At 37.7% G+C, this 15,739-nt stretch overlaps 1 protein-coding gene across 2 annotated transcripts in view; it reads right to left on the reverse strand.

Moving 5' to 3' along the window:
• The window catches only part of LOC132378545 (dysbindin-like), a 237,410-nt gene that overhangs the window by 179,378 nt on the left and 42,293 nt on the right, over positions 1-15,739 (reverse strand). For both annotated transcript variants that reach the window (XM_059945533.1, XM_059945532.1), the window contains exons 4-5: positions 12,481-12,541; positions 5,886-6,018 (exon numbers count right to left, since the gene is read on the reverse strand). In XM_059945533.1, the coding sequence (XP_059801516.1) occupies positions 5,886-6,018; positions 12,481-12,541 (194 nt within the window). The remainder of the gene's footprint in view (positions 1-5,885; positions 6,019-12,480; positions 12,542-15,739) is intronic.

A 15,739-nucleotide genomic window follows, 5' to 3' on the forward strand; every position in this document is an offset into this window, starting at 1 on the left:
CAGAAACAGAAACTGCTACAAATATTTAGCACATGCGTCATATGGTTAGAGAGCAAAAGCTAATATTTCAGATTAAAGGTCCGTTTCAACTTTTATTTAAGATTTTCAGCATACAGAGTATCTTAATTTTGTACTGATGAAATAAGGCTCATTCATTCAGAAGTTACAAGACAAACTCTTAATTTTGCACTATGAAAATATTTCTGCACATTGTAAAATACTTTCCTCATTAAACTACAAACACAAGAAAGTCTGCAGATGTTGGAAATCCAACACACATAAAATGCTGGAGGAACTCAGCAGGTCAGGAAATTCAAGTACATTTATTATCAAAGAATATAAATTGTACAACTTTGAGACTTATTTACTTACAGGTAGCCGCAAAGAAACTCGAAAGAACACAACTTAAAAAAAATGAAAATCAAAGACCAACACCCGATGCAGGAGAGAAAGGGGAAAAAAATGAATAAATAGTTGATGTTTCAGGCCAAGACCCTTCTCTATGGCTGAAAAGCAAAGACAAAACACGTTTTGTCTGTGTTGCTTCTTCACTAAACTACTTGTCATTTCATAGGATTGTGGCTGTTTAGAACTTCTTTTTTCTTGCTATAATGTATTGCTAGAAGTTCCCCCAACAATGTAATGATGACGTTAATGTGCCTGCTTTCGCATATTTTCTGTTAAGTTACTGACACATGGGACTTGTACAAAACCAAATTCCCAAATGAATAACCAGTGCAGCCAATGATCCAGTCCCCATTTCTAACCTTGCAACTAACAATTTTGCTTATCATTGCAAATGAAATCTCTGACAATAACTTCATGACCTACAGTTATCTTTTAATGTACTATCTAGTAATCTCACCAAATTAGTAGGCATGGCAACCAAATCATGGGAAAGTATAAAAAAATGCAATGCTATGTAGATAGGGTTGAAAAATATTTGAGAACCTAGATTTATTTGTGTAATAAGGAACACAATAGTTGCTAATAAAATGTACAAAAAAGTTAAGATCTTAAGCATTTGCTCAATGCACTATTCCTCCATACAATATTTCATCAACGACAGGATTGCCAGTACTATTCTCTGCCTAACTCCATTTCAGAGGGAAATCAATACTTTCAGAAGCATATTTAACGTGGATTGTTGTAACATAATGTCTTTCTGGAGAGGAGCTAAAAACAAAAACAAAAGAATCTGTATATACTTGATGCAAAAAATATTGGAGTTGAGAATACACCTTGAATTTCATGCTTCCTGTTTACTGTAAGATCAAATATATACAGATAAAACCAATGCAGCATATTGAATTTTATAATGAAGAGCATAGAATTCATCCAAAAAAATAATGTAACTAATTTGTGTAAAACATCAGTTAGATTCTAGTATTGTATTCCATATTGTACATGTTTGGCAGGATAATGCCAAAGTACGGTAAATACGGAGAAACAAAAAAAACTGCAAATAGTGTAAATTTGAAATAAAGACAGCCTTTGTGGACAGAGAAACAGCATTAACATTTTAGATTTATGACTGTTCATCAGAATGACATGAAGCATTATCTGTTTCTCCTTCGACAGATACTGTATATATTGGAAAAGAATTAAATTATGAAAAGCTTTAAAAGAGTGAAGACCATTTACTCTGATAGGGAAATTAAAGGCAGGGGCTCAATAATTTAAAGTTCTTTTATTTGATCCTTTGCCATGGCCAGTTCTTATCCTTAAATGCTACCCCTCAATAAAAGCAACCGACTAGATTCCAACTGCACATCAACAACATTGCTTTACCTCATTTCTGCCTCTCTCAAACCTCCACCTGTTGATGTCCCTAGTGTCACAAACAATAGTACACAAAACAGGAAAATTGATCATCTGAATGTTGGGAAAGGAAGAAGTAAGATTTGTACTTAAATTTCAGGAACACACCTTAGCACATTCCATATGGTATAGTCAAGTGTAATTGAAGTGCAGTTAATATACTGTAAACTGAAGAAATACATAAGTAAACCTCCAGGCATCACCAACAATAGCGATGTAATAATGACAAAATAATCTGTATAGCTATTGTGCATGAAGAAATAAATACTATTTAGGATTCAGAAAGTAATTTCCTTTATCCTGGATCAAAATAATGCCTCATTCACCTCAGAACAAATAAGGCCTTGATTCAGTATACCAAAAATACTGAATACTAACGATATAACACTTAAAATACTACATCATATTGTTTGTAATCAGGACTCAAGTGGTCTCAAAACTGCTCTAAGTATTTAACAGCATTATGGCTGCCAAGTTCCACCACCATTAACATCCTGGAGTTCAAGACTGAACAGAAGTGTAACCAGATTGGTTACATATATTCTATGTCATATAGTGACTATCCTGTGATAACTCACCTTCCCAAAGCTTTTCCACTATCTGCAAACCATAGGTCAGCAGCATGATGTAACTTTCTAAATTGCCTGAATAAGTAGAGTTCCAATGAAAAATTTAAGAACATCCAAGAGAAATCTGCCCACTTGACATATTCTGTCGCCCTAAGCATTTGCTCCCTTCTAATAATCTGTCCACTCGTCCCCCTCATCCCTTCCCACTGATCTCTCTCCCGGCACTTATCCTTGTAAGCAGAACAAGTGCTACACCTGCCTTTACACTTCCTCCCTCACCACCATTCAGGGCCCAGACAGTCCTTCCAGGTGAGGCAACACTTCACCTGTGAGTCAGTTGGTGTGATATACTGCATCTGGTGCTCCCGGTGCGGCCTTCTATATATTGGTGAGACCCGACACAGACTGAGAGACCGGTTCACTTAACACCTATGCTCTGTCTGCCAGAGAAAGCAGGATCTCCCAGTGGCCACACATTTTAATTCCACGTCCATGGAATTAAAATGTCCACGCATTTTCATTCCATGGATAGGTGTGTCTATGGCCTCCTCTACTATCAAAATGAAGCCACATTCAGGTTGGAGGAACACCACCTTATATTCCGTCTGGGTAGCCTCCAACCTGATGGCATAAACATTGATTTCTCTAACTTCCTGAGCCTCAATGTAACAACATTCTTCACTATAACAAACTTTACCAGTCATGAAAGTATTTAGAAATACTTTTTGAAACAAACTGCAACTGCCTTTTTTTAAAAAAAAAGAAATCATGACATTTTAGCCTGCAATGTTTGTAGTTTAAAACTCCAAATTATGTTTACAAGATCACGTTACTTACACATTTGCAAAAAGGGGTTGCAACTAAACATTCCAGAACGTATTACCAATAAAAAAAAAGAACTGGGCACTATAAGCATTAATTGTTTGTTCATTATATGCCACACCGTATGCTATGGCCAATCATGGTCTTTCCATGACCATGATAGTTCTTGGCAAATTTTTCCACTGAAGTGCTTTCCCATTGTCTTCTTCTAGGCAGTGTCTCTGCACGCTGAGTGACTCCCCTCCACACCCCAGCATCATCATCAAAATACAGCACAGAAACAGGCCCTTTGACATTCCTAGTCCATGTCAAATCATTTAAACTCCCATCAAACTGCCCCTACCATCCATTTACCTAACCAATTTTCTCTGAAGTGTTGAAATCAAGCTTGCATGCACTACTTGTGCTGGCAAATCATTCCATACTCTCACGACCCCCTGAGTGAAGAAGTTTCTCTCATGTTCCCCTTAAACTTTGCACTTTTCACCCTTAACCTATGACTTCTGTTTGTAATCCCACCCAAGCTCAGTGGAAAAACCTGCTTGCATTCACCCTATTTATACCCCTCCTAATTTTGTATACCTCTATCAAATCTCCTCACAATCTCCCACATTCCAAGGAATAAAGTCCTGATCTATTCAATCGTTCCTTGTAACTCTTGTCCTATAGACTTGGCACCATCCTTGTAAATTTTCTGTTATATACACAAAATGCTGGTCTTGGCCTGAATGTACCGAGTGTACTTTTTCCCATGGATGCTGCCTGGCCTGCTGAGTTCCTCCAGCATTTTGTGTATGTTGCTTTGATTTCCAGCATCTGCAGATGTCTTCTTCTTTGAAAATTTCTCTGTACTCTTTCAATCTTATTTACATTTTTCCTGTAGGTATGTGACCAAAACAGCACATAATACTCCAAATTAGGCCTGATCAATTTCTTAAACAACTTCAACGTAACATCTCCAGTATTCAATACACTGATTTATGAAGGTCAACCTGCCAAAAGCTTTCTTTATGACCCTATCAACCTATGACACCACTTTCAACAAATTATGGGCCTGTATTTCCAGATCCCTTTGTTCTATCACACTCCTCAGTGCCCCACCATTCACTGTGTAGGACCTACCCCTGGTTGGTCCTATCAAAGTACAGCACCTCACACTTGTCTGCATTAAATTCTATCTGCCATTTTTCAATCCATTTTCCAGCTGGTTCAGATACTGCTGCAAACCATGATGGCCTTCCTCATCGCCCGCTACAACCCGAATCTTGGTGTCATCTGCAAATCTTCTGATCCACTTAACCACATTATCATCCAGATCATTGATATAATGATACCGATGATAAACAAAGGGCCCAGCACTGATCCTTATGGCACTCCACTAGTCACAGGCCTCCAGTTAGAGATGCAACCATCTACTATACCCTCTGGCTTCTCCTACAAAGCCAACGTCTAATCAAATTTACTACAGGTACCTCATCTTAAATGCCGAGCGACTGAACCTTCTTGACCAATATCCCATGCAATACTTTCTCAAATGCCTTACTGAAGTCCACATTGACAACATCCACTACCTTGCCTTCATCAACTTTCCAGATAACTTCATGGAAAAACTCTAAGAATGGTTAGACATAACCTACCACACAAAGCAATGCTGATTGTTCTTAATTAGTCCGCATCTATCCAAATACTTATATATACCCTCAAAATACCCGCCAATAACTTACCCACTACTAATGTCAGGCTCAACATTCTATTATTATTACAGCCTGTCTTGAACAGTGGAACAACATTAATTATGCTCCAATTCTCTGATATCTCATCTGTCCCCAAGGATGATATAAATATCTGTTAGGGTTTTGTCAATTTTTGAACTAGCCTCCCGCAGGGTGCAACAGGAACACCTTGTCAGACCCTAGGGATTTATCTATCTTAATCTGCCCCAGGACAGCAAAAATCTCCTCCTCTGTAATCTATATAGGGTCCATGAAATTGATTCTACTTTGTCTCACTTCTGTAGACTCTGTGTCCATTTCCGGAGTAAATACAGAGCAAAAAATTTATTTAAGAACTTCCCTACCTTTTTTGGCTTCACACATGGATTACCATTCCAATCTTCCGGAGGACCAATTTTGTTCTTTGTAATTCTTTTAACATTTCTGTAGAATCTCTTGGGATTCTCCTTCACTTCGTCTGCTAAGGCAACCTCATGCCTTCTTTTAGCCTTCCTGATTTCTTTAAGTGTTCCCTTACATTTCTTATACTCCATAAGCACCCCATTTGTTCCTACCTGCCTATACCTGCTACGCACCTCCTTTTTTTTTTCTTAAACAGGGCCTCAATATCTCTTGAAAACCAAGATTCCCTACTCCTGTCATCTTTACCATTTACACTGACAAGCACATACAATACTCTTCTGCTAGGCATCAGTGGTCATACAACCAGGACTAGTGATATGCACCAGCTGTTCATACGGCCATTCACCACCTGTTCCCACGGCTTCATGAAACCTTGATTTTGGGGGTAGGGGTGGGGGAAGGCTACTACGCCTTGCCCAAAAAGACTTGCAGGCCAGTGGAGTGAATGAGCGCCTCACACCTCTTTTGGTAGAGATGTATCTCCAGCCTGCCACCCAATGACCATTAATAGGATCTAAATTAAAGAAAAAAAACTTACCAAGTTTTGTTGTCAGGGCATCCAGGCCTGCTAATAATGCTGGGATTTCTTGGAGTTGCTCCTGCAGTTCCATTAAGTGATTCTTTTTCTTTTCCCAGTATGCAGATAGGACCACCACTTTGCCATCTACAATCTAAAAGTTAAGCCAGATGGAAACGCATTTGAAAAACTACAATTTAATTATGGGCTAACTGGGAAAAAAAAACCAAATATTTTTAACCTTAATTTCCCACATGTGCTGTCGCACTTAACATTTCTTAATTGAAATAATGAGTTAATTCTAAGTTTTTCAGCACAGTAATCAATTGAATTGTCTGCAGTGGATTTCTGTAGGTAATATTGTACTACAATAATGCCATATGATCTTCAACTGTTTATTTTCCTTATTTTACATCAATAAAATTAACAGAATGAAAAAAGTTTAGCTATCACAAGTTTTTAAACAGCCCTCCAGAAACGCATATCTGAATCAGAGATAAGATCATACACAAGTTCTTAAAAAAACATTAACTGAGGAAAGGAGACACAAGACACTGTAGATGCTGGAATGTGCAGCAATAAACAATTTGCTGGAGGAACTCAGTGGATCATTTAACATCTGTTAAATGAAAAGTGATATACTCTGGAGAATCTCAACTCATCATGGTTTGCAAGTGAGGCACAAGAGCCTACACCATGTTAATTGCTCCTTTAAGGAAAGTTTAAGTAAAGAGAAAGCCACTCCTCAAATATTAGGAGGAAATAACAAAAAATGTCTTTAACTATACAGATAACATCTTGACTGTTTGTAATAGACACAGTGATGGAGATCAGAGTACAAGGGACCTGCTTGTGCCAATATTTGAAATTAAAAGATTTATGAATAAAGCACTGGGTAAACTAGTTATTCTCAAGACCTAGCGCCAATTTCTTATGTGCTCTGTGATTAAAAAGTAAAATAAATGTTCAACTAAAATAAGAACACTAGAAAGTTTACGTCAAGAACAGGCCATTCAGCCTAACAAAGCTTGCAAATTCTTATATACACAGTGTGCTGAAATAATTATCAAGTTTACTATCCACTTATAACCTTAATGATTATGAAACCTTCTATCATGTCTCCTCTCATTCTACATGTACTTAAGCTAAAAAGATTTTATTCTTTTAATCTTTCTTCTTAGCTTATACACTGCAGACCTGGAATGAGTCACGCCGCCTTTCTCTGAACTCTCTGCAGTGCCTTCACATTCCTCATAAAATATGGAGACCAAAATTGCACACAGTACTCAAGGTGTGGCCTCACAAGCGCATTATATACAACTTAAGGAGAACAGCTCTCAACTTGAACTCCACCGAGCACATTATATAGCCCAAAATTCTTAATCGCTTCTGTGCATTGTCTAGATGATGAGTCAACCCTAATGCTTCTCATACAGTGCACTTTCTAACTCAAGACTCTCCATTGTATATTTAACATTTCTACTTCCTGTATGTAATATTTTACATTTACTTACATTAAATTTCATCTCCCCACATCTGGATTTTGTTTAGATCTAACAGTATTGATTCTGTTGCCAATTATCAGCCTGCGCCCTTAACTATGTGTCATCTGCAGACTTTACTAGTCTATTTGTTATGTGCTTATCCAAACCATTAATGTAAATTAAAAGCAGTGGTGGCCCCAAATCTGATCCCTGCGGAACCCCACTTTCAACATCTTCCAGATGTGAAAATGATCCTCTCACCATAACTCGTTTTCTGTTTTTGAGCAAATTCTGCACCCATTTGGACAACTTACCCTGAATCCCTATCTCCTGTAATTTGATTATTAACCTCTTGTGGGATACCCTGTCAAGAGCCTTCTGGAAGTCCAAGTAAATGACATCAACCATTCTATTGTTATCATAAATTTTAGTTGCCTCTCATAGAACTCTATCATATTAGTAAAACCTGATTTCCCCTTTCTGAATCCATGCTGGCTTTCTGCTAACATGCCTGTTCCTGTCAGCTGCTTTTCCATCTCATTCTTTATTAATGTTTCCATTATCTGACTATGGTACACGTTAAGCTTACTGGTCTATAGTTACCAGAGTCAGTGCAGTCACTCTTCTTGTATACCGGGACAATGTTAGCCCATTTTCAGTCCTTTGGGATTTCACCAGTCTTCACTGACTTTTGAAAAATGCATGTTAGGGGTTTGTCTATATAAACACAGACCTCTTTTGGATACATATTGTCTGGCCCTGAAGATCAACTTTCAGCCTCTTCAGCAGAAGCAGGACCTCACTTTCTAAGATCTCTAAGTCACTTAAAACCTTATTTTTCTCTACACTTAACGGCATATTACTAACATCTTCACAGACGAATACTTCAGTAAAATACAAGTTAAGGGTACCCGCTATGTCCTTCTCTGCATAATTTATCACTCCTCTATTATTCCTAATACAGTTAACTTCCTTCTTGACTTTTCTTTTACTACTAAAGTATCGAAAAAAATCTCTTGGGGTCATTCTTAGCATCATCAGCAATATCCTTCTCAACCTTCCTTTTGGCAATCTGAATTTCCCTCTTGACTATAGCTCTCATATTTTCATATGCCCTACGGTTCACATCATTACTATTTTTTTGTGTATTCCATATATAGCTGTCTTTTCTTCAATAATGTTGTATGTATACCACTATTGATCCATGTAGTTGATCTATTGTTTTTACTGTTTCTCCTGACCTTGGTTATGAACATTTCCTGCATTGTGTGTACTACCTCTTTAAATCTATCCCATTGTCCCTCAACTGACTCAACGTCAAGTAGTTCCATCCAGTTTACCTTCTGAAGTCTTTGACGCATCTGCACAAACATTGCCTTTCTGAAATTCAACTTAATGGCTTAGGTGTTTTTAGTGACGTACTCACCCCAAAAACTTCAAGACAACAATACAAGCAAAATTATTAAGGGTATAAAACAACCACTAGATGGAGTAGTCACTTTATTAATCATCTCAATACAACAAATCAGAACAAGAAGTCACATGTGCAGGGTAAGGGAAAGTGACAGCACTTGAAAATCAAAACACAGCTGACACTGGAAATCTAAAATTTAAAAAATCAGAAGATCTACAGTATTGTACTTTTTGAAAAACTTCCTTCCAAGAATTGCACTGCAATTAAATGTGACTTTTATAACCTAAAGCAAAGTCAATTTATAAAATTTAGCAATTCTTAATTTTAAAAAATGAACGTTTTTCTGCATTACACAGTGTCATTTTTTACTTGAAATTACTTGGTTAAAAAGAATAGAACATACTTAGTGAGTATATTTTATAACCTTTGGTCCCCTAAAGCACTCAATTTATAGCATAATCCATGCCATAAATTGGGGAATATAATGGGTGCCTTGTAAGTTTCCTCTGAAATACTTTGTCGAAATATATGGTTGTCAGTTTTCCATATTACAGTCGGCCCTCCTTATCCATGGGGGATTGGTTCCGCGACCCCTCGCAGATACTCAAATCTCTTATTCAACCTGTCTCAATCCGGTGGTCCTTGGGACCCAGCAGAACTCCAGACCTTATTTAACCTGTCTCAGGATGGTGGACATTAGGACCCAGCGCCAGAGCTCTGAATGCGCAGTGTTTCTGTTCACAAAAATAATCACGATCATGATTGGAAAAAAAGTGGAACGCCATCGGTCATTGAAAAAGCGTTAGGCTACGTCGGTCAATGATCGGAACAATTTTAAAGGATAAAGTGAGAAAGGATCTGCCCCGATGAAAGCTACAATTATTATTAAGCAACGCAGTGGTTTAATTATTGGGTTTTGGGGTTTTGAATTTTTGATCCTCCACATCAACCCGGCATGGTGGACAGCACATTAGGGAGCGATCTGTCCCGAGTCCTGAGAACTTTTGTTCCCGAGCCCGGCGCTGAAACATATGTTCTTAAGTGTTTTATATGCATAGAAAGGTAAAATATATACTATATACCAAGACAAGCGTATGACTGACGCTAAATAATACCGGATGTACCTGTTCCGACTTACTAAGAGAACTTCCAATTTTTTTCAATCCCGATGCATGATAATCCACGCACATCCTCCCGTATACTTTAAATCATTACTTATAATACCTAATACAATGTAAATGCTATGTAAAATGGTTGTTATACTGCATTGTTTAGGGAATAATGACAAGAAAAAGAAGTCTGTACATGTTTAAACAACAAGTGCTGGAAGAGCACTTCCAGGTTTTTGTGACTCGCGGTTGGTTGAATTCGCGCATACGGATAAGGAGGGCCGATTGTATTTGAGATATAAATGTTGGCTGTGTCCAGAGATTTCATGAGATGTCTAGATTTAACAACTCATCTTTAAAAATAACAGTTACTACCCCTTAATGATCAGGCCCTTGAACAAAAGTGGATAGCAACACTCATTTAGGGACTCTTGTTATTTCATGCTCGTTACTTATTGCTATTTATTATCTGCATTTGCACAGTTTACAGTTACTGTTCTATAGATTTACTAAGTATACCCGCAGAAAAAGAATCTTAGGGTTGTATGCAGTGATATGTATGTACTCTGATAATAAATTTTACTTTCAACTTTTAATTTTTAAATCTCTTCCATATTCTTCCTGTTCAATAATAGATACTAAATTTTAAATTAAAGTGTTATACTTTAGAAACATAGAAAACCTACAGTACAATATAGGCCTTTCGGCCCACTAAGCTGTGTCGAACATGTCCTTACCTTAGAACTTACCTAGAGTTACCCATAGCCCTCTATTTTTTTGATCTCCATGTACCTGTCCAACAGTCTCTTAACAGTCCCATCATATCTGCCTCCACCACTGTCGCTGGCAACCCGCGTGGTTACTAGAAAGACTAAATGAACCATAGGTGTGCCATTGCCTCATTTAAATTCATATATTCTTCACTTTTTTGTTTATAAAATCCAGAAGAATATTGGAAGTTTTGCTCTGTAATACTTGCAACCACATTTTACTATGTATTTTCAATTTTCCACTTTTGTTCCTAAAATTTATTACTATGTACTTCTTTACATCACTGTAGCTAAACCTCAGATGTTCCCTGACACATACTTCTTCCTTATTAAGCTCTCTATGTTGGCATTTCCACAATTCAATATAACATTCCCTAAATTTAAGTTTAATATTATAATTGCACCTTCAATATCAACCTTATCTTAACACCTGATTCATGCCCAAGTTTACAGACTATAATTTCACTTTTAGCATTGGGGAAGAACATTGGCTGAAAAGTTTACAAATAAAATGAATCCCAACTACAACAGCTTAAATTTAATTAATTATATTTAATAGTACTGTTGATTGCACAGTAATATTTATTAAAGTTTAAGTAACTGTCATCCAAACATAACATTCTTAACTGACCTAATTAGAGCTAATTACTAATCATGCAATAAAAATGGAATTTTGAATTATTCAACTTTAAACAATTATTCACTGTTAAACAATAATATACTATTATTTTTGACTGATCCGATGTTACAACCTTTATGAACACAATTTAAAATTCAGTGTTCAAATCCTTATGGGATTGCCTCTACCTTTGTTACCTCCTCCATTCTGACAACTGCCCAATTATTGCAATTTAAAATATTGCGATCTTTCTGTGTAACAGCAAAATGCTGTTAATTCTGGGTCAAAACATTAAGACCCCTTATCTACACACGAAAATGCTATTTAGTCTAGCAATCAAGGAATGAAGCGATCACTCAGAGATCATGTACTCTATCAGTTGCCAATTAAATGCAGTTAAACAGATGTTTCCCTTATTTTCAACATGGATTAGACTATATTTCCCATGAGATGTCCTAACAGAATAAAATTATTTCAACATTGGTGGTTCCTTTGAGGAATTAAGAATGAGATCATTGCTTCAAACTATCAAAACATTATCTCCACACCTCAGCCAAAATTGATTCTGATGCTATTAACCTTCTGCAATAAGAGGCTGCAAGATGTTAATCTTGTCCTCAAGAGCTGAGGGGACATTATCTTATGTGGCAATGCAACATTCCTACTTCTGTTAATGTGATTAAGGAAGTGGGAAGGCACTCCTGACAAAATGGGATCTAGAATAGCCAATATCAGAAATGAGTTGTCAGAGGAGGTGGTGAAAGAAGAAATTTTTAAGCTGCTTCTGGACAGGTAGTGAATAGACAGGACAGTGGGATTAATGCAATCCAGTGGATGAGTATGGATAGGCATGATGGTCAGCATACACACGGAAACCCAAAGGAACTGTCTTGATGCTGAACAACACTAGGACTACCATGCACTGCAACGATGCTGCAAAGAAAACTGCATTCAATTAACCAAAGCAATCAATGGCTGACTTGTAAAATTATTATTTTGTAGTTGGTTGCTCAGTGAGACAGCAATAACAAGTATAGAGCTACACAGTTCTAAGATAAAAGGAATCATAGATAGTCATGTACTACTGTAAAGTCTCTTGTTGAAATTAGAAACACTGGATCCCAGAATTATTATTTATGAGATATTCAATAGTTGGGGAAATTTATCCGATCATTTAGCAGGGGATAAATGCATTGTTAATGAATACTTGGATATCATACCTCTCCAGCTTTAGCACAGTCCTCAGCTCGTTTATGAAGGGCTGCCCACGTATTCTCATACCTTTGAAAAAGAAACAGAAAAATGAAGATGTGCCTGCATTGTTTGAAATGTTAGCTACTTGCATCCTTATCGCCAGTATGCTCAAGTCAATTTTCAATCAAATGCAAACTTTAAAAACACTGTTCTTTTAAAATCAGTAAAAGCAGAACAGCAATATAAAGTGTTTTAGAAAGACTTTATAGGTAATGTTGAAAGACATGAGCTTGAAAATTGAAAATAAAGTTCAAATAATTAAGACACAGAAAACTCAACGAGAACTGGGAAAAAGGTACCAAGGGAAAACAGTGGAGATAAATGATATTACCTCAAAAAATTCTAAACAGTAGAGCAAATAACAAAGTTGCCCTTGAAACTCTGGTAGTTATTTGCTATTACTGCTACCTACTGAGGTCCAGAGTGAACGGCAGCTTGGCAAGAGAACATCCAGATATAACATAGAATCATATCAATCTCCAACACCACAACTGCTTCATCGATTTTATTTTCATGGTCGAGGATGACTCACTTCCAGCCCAGCTCATGGATTCTAAGGGGTCTGAGGGTTTCTAAGCAGGATCTGCAGGACCTACCACAGATTGGGTAGATGGAGCTGATGAGAACAGGCTGATTCTTTGGGGACATTGTGCTACCTCAGTTGTCAAGACTTGAAGTACTCAGCATTTTTCTTTAAGCAGCTAATTCATTTTGAGGGGTCATGGGCCACAGAATCCTACAAACTAGTAAGGATGTTATGTTTTTTCCTTCTAAGGGGTCCTAAAGGATGACACGGAAACATTTTTAGGTCCTCTGGAAAATCATAGAGCTCACGGCAGATTGCTCATTTCAGCACTATGGTAGTAAGTACAAAGACAATGCAGTCCACCAACCACAAAATTGAAAAGAATGGTAGTGAACACAGGACTGAAAGTGTTATATTTGAATGCACACGGTATGCAAAGTAAGGTAGATGATCTTGTAGCAGAGTTAGAAACTGAGCGGTATTACAGTGTAGGCCATACAGAGCTGTGGCTGAAAGAAGATCAGATCTGGGAGTTTAACATCCAAGGATACACATCGTATAGAAAGGATAGACGGGTGAGCAGAGGGGACTGAGTGGCTTTTTATTAAAAATAAAATCTGATCAGGATCAGAAGATATAGAATCTTTGTGGATTCCTTGGGAAATCCTTGTTAAGAAATTTCATGGATAAAAAAATATGACAGGAGCGATATACAGACCTGGGATGTAGCCAGGATGTGGGGTACAAATTACAACAAGAAAGAAAGAAAGAAAGGCATATAAAAAGGACAATGTTACAATGATCATGGGGGGGGGGGGCGGGGGGGGGTGGCAGAGATTTCAATGTGTAGGAAGATTGGGAAAGTCACGTGTGTGCTAGATCCCAAGAGAAGGCATTAGTAGAATGTCAACGGCTTTTTAGAACAGCTTCTGGTCGAGCCCACTAGGGGAAAGGCAATTCAAGATTTGGTGCTGTGCAATGAACCAGATTTGTTTAAGAAGGGTAAAAGTACCATTAGGAGGCAGTAATCCATAAGACCATAAGATATAGGAGCTGAATTAAGCCATTTTCCCATCGTCTGCTCTGCCACTTCATCATGGCTGATCCAATTTTCCTCAGTCCCAATCTCCTGCCTTCTTCCCATAATCCCGTCATGCCCTGACCAATCAAGGATCCTTAATACTTGGCCTCCACAGCTGCCTGTGGTTAAGAATCCCACAGATTCACTGCTCTCTGGCTAAAGAAATTCCTCCGCATCTCTGTTCTAAGAGGATGCCCCTCTATTCTGAGGCTGTGTCCTCTGGTCTTAGACTCTCCCACCATAGAAAACATCTCCACATTCACTTTATCAAGGCCTTTCACCATTCAATAGGTTTCAATTAGGTCACCCCTCATTCTTCTGAATTCCAGTGAATACAGACTCAGAGCTATCAAGCGCTCTTCATACGACAAGCTGTTTAATTCTGGAATCATATTTATGAACCTGCTTTGAACCATCTCCAGTTTCAGCACATCCTTTTTAAAATAAAGGACCCACAATGGCTCACAATAATCCAAGTAAGGCCTCACTACTGCTTTTATAAAGTCTCAACATTTAAGTCCTTGCTTTTAAATTCTAGTCCTCTTGAAATGAATGCTAACATTGCATTTTCCTTCCTCACCAAAGACTCAACCTGCAAATTAACCTTTAGCGAATTCTGCACAAAGACTCCCAACACCCTTTGCAACTTAGTTTTATGATTTTTCTCTCCATTTAGAGAATAGTCAACCATTTCATTTCTTCTACCAAAGTGTATGACCATACACTTCCTGAGAAAGTATTCCATCTGCCATTTCTTTGTCCATGTTCTTAGTCTGTCTGCCCATAGGCTTGTAGCTTGTTAAGCAGCCTCATGTATAGCACCTTGTCAAAGGTGGTGCACCCCGCTTGTTATTTCTTCAAAGAATTCTAGCAGACTTGTAAGGCAAGATTTTCCCTTGAGGAAACCATACTGACCATGGTCTATTTTATCATGCGTCTCCAAGTACCCTGAAACCTAATCCTTAATATCAACTCCAACATCTTCCCAAACACTGAGGTCAGACTAACTGGCCTACAGTTTCCTTCCTTCTGCCTCTCTTCCTTCCTGAAAAGTGGAGGAACATTTGCAATTTTCTGGTCTTGTTGAACTATTTCAGAATCGAGTGATTCTTGAAAGGTCATTACTAATGTCTCCACAATCTCTTCAGCCACCTTTTTCAGAACCCTGGGGCATGCACCATCTAGTCCAGGTGACTTGCCTACCTTCAGACCTTTCAGTTTCCCAAGAACCATCTCTCTAGTAATGGTAATTTCACATACTTCATGACCCCTCACACCTGGAACTTCCACCATACTGCTAGTGTCTTCTGCAGTGAAGGTTGATGCAAAATACTTACTAGGTTAATTTGCCATTTCCTTGTCCCCCATTACTACTTCTTCAGTATCATTTTCCAGTGGCCTGATATCCACTCTTTCCTCTCTTTTACACTTTATATATCTGAAGAAGCTTTAGACAACCTCTTTAATTTTATTGGCTAGCTTTTGTATTCCATCTTTACCTTCTTAGTATCTTTTTTTAGCTGCCTTCTGTTGACTTTTAAAAGCCAACTAATTTTTGCTCTATTATATGCCCTCTCTTTAGCTTTTATGTTTCCCTAGTAAGCCATGGTTGTGTCAT

This window comes from Hypanus sabinus, chromosome 20 (assembly GCF_030144855.1).
Source record: "Hypanus sabinus isolate sHypSab1 chromosome 20, sHypSab1.hap1, whole genome shotgun sequence".
Classification (NCBI taxonomy): domain Eukaryota; kingdom Metazoa; phylum Chordata; class Chondrichthyes; order Myliobatiformes; family Dasyatidae; genus Hypanus; species Hypanus sabinus.